Source organism: Panthera uncia, chromosome B1, assembly GCF_023721935.1.
Source record: "Panthera uncia isolate 11264 chromosome B1, Puncia_PCG_1.0, whole genome shotgun sequence".
Lineage (NCBI taxonomy): Eukaryota > Metazoa > Chordata > Mammalia > Carnivora > Felidae > Panthera > Panthera uncia.
Window position 1 is genome coordinate 106,988,093 of NC_064811.1, and position 6,001 is coordinate 106,994,093.

Here is a 6,001-nt window from a genome sequence, read left to right on the forward strand (position 1 = left end):
GCAGGAAAAGACCTCTCTGACCTCAGCCGTAGCAATCTCTTACTCGGCACATCCCCAAAGGCAAGGGAATTAAAAGCAAAAGTGAATTACTGGGACCTTATGAAGATAAAAAGCTTCTGCACAGCAAAGGAAACAACCAACAAAACTAAAAGGCAACCAACGGAATGGGAAAAGATATTTGCAAATGACACATCGGACAAAGGGCTAGTATCCAAAATCTATAAAGAGCTCATCAAACTCCACACCCGAAAAACAAATAACCCAGTGAAGAAATGGGCAGAAAACATGAATAGACACTTCTCTAAAGAAGACATCCGGATGGCCAACAGGCACATGAAAAGATGTTCAACGTCGCTCCTTATCAGGGAAATACAAATCAAAACCACACTCAGATACCACCTCACGCCAGTCAGAGTGGCCAAAATGAAGAAATCAGGAGACTATAGATGCTGGAGAGGATGTGGAGAAACAGGAACCCTCTTGCACTGTTGGTGGGAATGCAAATTGGTGCAGCCGCTCTGGAAAGCAGTGTGGAGGTTCCTCAGAAAATTAAAAATAGACCTACCCTATGACCCAGCAATAGCACTGCTAGGAATTTATCCAAGGGATACAGGAGTACTGATGCATAGGGGCACCTGTACCCCAATGTTTATAGCGGCACTCTCAACAATAGCCAAATTATGGAAAGAGCCTAAATGTCCATCAACTGATGAATGGATAAAGAAATTGTGGTTTATATACACAATGGAATACTACGTGGCAATGAGAAAAAATGAAATATGGCCTTTTGTAGCAACATGGATGGAACTGGAGAGTGTGATGCTAAGTGAAATAAGCCATACAGAGAAAGACAGATACCATATGGTTTCACTCTTATGTGGATCCTGAGAAACATAACAGAAACCCATGGGGGAGGGGAAGGAAAAAAAAAAAAAAAAGAGGTTAGAGTGGGAGAGAGCCAAAGCATAAGAGACTGTTAAAAACTGAGAACAAACTGAGGGTTGATGGGGGGTGGGAGGGAGGGGAGGGTGGGTGATGGGTATTGAGGAGGGCACCTTTTGGGATGAGCACTGGGTGTTGTATGGAAACCAATTTGACAATAAACTTCATATATTGAAAAAAAATAAAAAAAAATAAAAGAGTTAAAAAAAAAAAAGAAGTGGTGGAGACCAAGTGAATTAGAATTGGCAGGACAAAATATGAGAGAGAAAGCTACACAGAGAGAGAACTCTGGATATATGAAATCTGTGGAGGGTCGCTCTGTATACAACAGTACACAACAGACTACTGAGTAGCTCTTTATCTATTAAAGAAATTAAATTTACAGTTTAAAATCTTTCCACAAAGAAAACTCTAGGTCCCACTGGCTTTACTGGTAAATTCTACCAAACATTTAAGGAAGAAATAATGCCAATTCTATGCAAACTTTTCCAGAAAATTAAAGAGAACAAAATATTTTCCAAGAAATTCTTTGAGGCAAGCATCACCTAACACCAAAACCAGACAAAGACATTAAAGGGGAAAAAAAGGCTTTATGAACATAGAAAATTAAATTGTAAATAAACTTTTAGAAAATCAAACCTAACAACATATGAAAAGGATAATACATGACCAAGAGGAGTTTATCCCCAAAAGAAAGGTAAGGAAGGCTTAAAATTTGAAAATTAATCAATGTTAAGTGGTCACCCTATTAACAAGCTAAAAGTGAAAAAAACAAACAAACAAAAAACAATCCTCTCGATAAATGCAGGAAAAGCATTAGGAAAAAAAAAATCACCATCCATTCTGATTAAAAACTCTCAGATGGGGCGCCTGAGTGGCTCAGTCAGTTGAGCGTTCCACTTCAGCTCAGGTCATGATCTCATGGTTCATGGGTTCAGGCCCCATGTCAGGCTCTCTGTTGTCAGTGCAGAGCTTGCTTTGGATCCTCTGTTCCCCTCTCTCTCTCTGTCCCTCCATCGCTGGTTCTCTCTCTGTCTCTCTCTCTCTCAAAAGTAAATAAACATTAAAAAAAAAAAAAAAAAAACAAACAAACTCGCAGACAACCAGGAATAGAAAGGAATATCCTCAACCCTTGAAAAACATCTAAGAAAAATCTAGTTAGTATCATACTTAATTCTGAAAGACAGATGCCTGTATTATAAGATCAGGAAGAAGACAAGGATGTCCACTTCAAACACGTGTGTTCAACATTGTATACTAGAAGTTCTAGCCAGTACAATAAAGCAAGAAAATGAAATGAAAGGCATCCAAATTGGAAAGGAAGAAAACTGTACTGACAGATGAAAAGATCATCCATATATCAAAAATCTGATGAACTCTAAAAAAAACCCTACTAGAACAAGTGGGTTTAAAAGGTTGCAGAATACAATATGACAAAAAGAAAAAGTATTTCTGTACATTAGTAATGATAAATCAGAAATTGAATGTAAAAGAATACCATTTACTATAGTATCAGAAACATAATACATAGGAATTAGTCTGATAAAAGATATGCAAAATCCATACACTAAACACTACAAAATATTGCGGAGAGAAATAAAAGAATAGGTACATCAATGGAGAGAATATATCTTTTCATTGGTAAGAGGACTCAATATCATTAGATATGAATTCTACACATATTGATCAATAGATTCAATGCAATGTCTCTCAAAATCTCAGCATCTTTTTTGGAAGAAATTGACAAACTGATTCTAAAATTCATATGAAGTGCAAAGTACCTAGGATAGCCAAAATAACTGAAAAAGAGCAAATTTGAAAGACTAACATCATCTGATTTTATGACTTACTATAAAGCTGCAATAATCAAAACATTGGGATACTGGTACTCAAATAGATAAACAAATCAACGGAACAGAATAGAGTCCAGAAATAGATCGACACAAATAAGGACAACTGATTTTTAGCAAAGATGCAAAGGTAATCCAATGGAGAAAGGACAGTCTTTTCAATTGTATTCGTATGCAAAAAGATGAACTTTGACCCCTATCTTGCACCTTGTACAAAATTTAAGTCAAACATCATAAATCTACATATAAAACCTAAAATTACGGAATTTCTAGAAGAAAACATAGGAGGAAATGTTTGCAGCCTTTGATTAAACAAAGATTTCTTAGATATGACATCCATAAAAGAACAAATTGAGAATTTAGTCAAAATTAAAAACTTCTCCGTGAAGAACACTTAAAGAATAAAAAAAAATAATAATCACCACTTCCCAAATTCCTACCACAAGAATGATTTTTTCATTCCTTAGCTTAATAAGTAAGTATCTCTTTGAACAGTTTCCTAAGGACTATCAGACTTCCCTTCTCAGATGGAGGTGAAGAATGGTATACTACAAAAATGCTAGTTTGTTAGGAGCATGGTTAGGTCTGCAATTGCCTGTAGTTAGTTGTAAAGCTAATGCTTTTATCACAGGGGTTGCCAGTTGAGAAATGCCAAATCAAACTGTCTCAAACTAGATTAACAAATCCAAATGGAACAAATGAAAAGAGACAATCAAGATCAATTGAAGTTAATGCAGAGAAGGTCAGAGTAGGTGGGAGAGGGTCAAGCCATCTATATTTACCTCAGGTGGTGTCCAGGTGTTTTGTCTAACTGGGTAATCTACCCAGCTGTAAATGGCACACTAGGTCCAGTTAAAACGAAAAAATGGCTGGCTCATTCCTCTAAAACTCATTGTTTCTGTGTAACTTAGGTACCCTCCCCATCCCAACCAAACTACTTATCACCCAGTTCTTATCCCACACCACTCAGCTGATGGCTAGCTAGTCTTCCTTAGGGATGGGAGATATTCCCACTTAAAACACAGAAATAATAATATAGTACCATTACAGGGCATTAATAATTTTAAATATACATAATGCACTTAATATGGACTAGAAATCATGCTAAGCAATTTACATCATCTCATTTAATCCTTACAACCCTATGAGAGTTATTGTGCTATTATACCCATTTTAGAAATGAGAAAACTGAGGCACAGCGAAGCTAAGGTCAGGTCAAAGACCTGAAAAAAGAAAAAGCCAGGATATGAACCTAGACAGACTCAATCTAGAGGTTGAGTCTTTAACCACTGGTTTTTGTTTTGTTTTTTTGTTTTTTTTTAACCACTGGTTTATAAAGCTTTCAAAATGGAACTTACTACTTTTTTTCCTACCTTCCCACTCCTTAACACAAAAATCTCAGTTGCCCTCTACCTCTTTCTCTCAAATTCCCTAATCTCCAATCTCACCGTACTACCTTAGCTCACCCCTTATGTGAATGGTAACAATAGTCACCTAACTTGTACTCTGCTAAAATGCATGTTCCTCATAACAGCCACACCAGGCTTTCCAAATCACAATCCGATCATGTTACTCTCAAGTGAATTCCTTTCCCTGGCTCCAATAACCTGTGTTATGGTGCAAACTCAACACACAGAAGCCAAGGCCCTTCACCATCCAGCCCCATTCTTCCCTTTAGGTCTACTTGCTATTTGCCTATATAAACCACATTTCGTACAAGCCAACCTTGTTCCAAGTCTTTCACAAAACATATTCCTAATTCCTTCAAAGCTGCAATACTATTCTCTTTGGGATACCTACACAATTCTTTATCTATATTCATATTAGTACTTCAAGTTTCAGGCCAAATGACACCTTTCTTGACCACAGCTAATAATAATCCTGTAATAGTCAATATTTGTTTACCTCTATGTGTCAGATAGTATGCTAAATCCTTTACATATTTAATACTCATTTAATCATTCCAACAACCCTATAAGGAAACTGAGGCAAAAGAGCGGTTGCTTCCACTTCAGTGTATTTATGGAATTTACACATTTCTTTTCTCAAATTCTTGGAAGGTAGAACTGTCTTCCTCATCTTTGCAGCAGCAGCTATGTCTGTACAGAGTCTGGCATAACTGAAACAGGAGTAGTTCAACAAAAATCTATTTACAAATGGCCAGAACTGTGCCTCTAGGTTCTAATGGCAAACTTGGAAACTCCTCCTGGACATTAGCCTTCTAATTTCTCCAGTTATGCGAGGAGCATAACAACCATGTTTGGTGTCTAGTAGAGTTCCATGTAAGCTAAAGGAACGTACAAGGATTTACCAAACGGTTCTGCTTAAGTACATACACATCCTCATGCATACCACCAAGCTTTTTGTAAAGCTAACTTTTTACAAATTTCCATGCACCGAACAGGCATTCGAAAAATGTTAGTTGGTTAGCGATGACGACATTAAACATGTAAGAATTCTCAAATAAAAGAATATGGAGCTTACTTTGATCTCTCAGAAAGTCGATTTCCGTGGCCATTTCGATACAATTTCAGTCTGGAGCTTTTACCACCTTCACTTTCTTAAAAAACAAAAACAAAAACAAAAAACCCCAGAGAGCTCGCTGTCCGGGAAAGCTAAACTAAAGCAACGCTGGAGGTTGTCAAGCACTCAGCAGTGTAATCAGTATCCTACTCACGCGGCGTCAACAGCCCCGCCGCGCCTTCTCCTGAGTCCCAGCCGAGCCCCTCCTCGCTCAGGCGACAGACTTCAGGTTTCAGGTTTGCTGGGGACCCGCCAAGTGAATTTTGTTCCACGTTCACTCGAATCCCAGCCGGGTAAAAAGGAGATGCGGGTGGATATAGACGTCCCGCAGGTCACTCGGGGTCGTGTCGGGCCACTTAGGAGAGAGCCAAGGAGGCCAGCCAGGAGGCCGGGTGGAGGCGTCCTTGAAGGAGCGTTTGGGGTGGGGGGGGGGGGGGGGGGGGGTTCTTCGGGGGGGGGGGGGTGGGGGGGGGGGGGGGGGGGACGTTGACTTCAGGACCGCGGGGAAACCCGGGGCCAACTGCGGAAGTCCACCCGGCCCGCCCAGCGACTTTGAAACCGGTGCCCTGGACCGCTCCTTGGAGACGGTAACGCCGCCTGCGTCACTACGTGAACGTCCATGCTTACATCATCGCGCTTCCTAGAGTCTTTACACGCTATTGGCTATTTGTCAAGCTATAGGCGGA

At 39.5% G+C, this 6,001-nt stretch overlaps 1 protein-coding gene across 3 annotated transcripts in view; it reads right to left on the reverse strand.

The window, feature by feature from the left end:
- The window catches only part of SCLT1 (sodium channel and clathrin linker 1), a 219,202-nt gene extending 213,447 nt beyond the window's left edge, over window positions 1-5,755 (reverse strand). For all 3 annotated transcript variants that reach the window (XR_007457905.1, XM_049631174.1, XM_049631175.1), the window contains exon 1: window positions 5,277-5,755. Coding sequence is in view for 2 of the 3 variants with exons in the window: in XM_049631174.1 (XP_049487131.1) it covers window positions 5,277-5,310 (34 nt within the window). In the remaining variant the exon portion in view is untranslated. The remainder of the gene's footprint in view (window positions 1-5,276) is intronic.
- Between the last annotated feature and the right edge of the window lie 246 nt (window positions 5,756-6,001).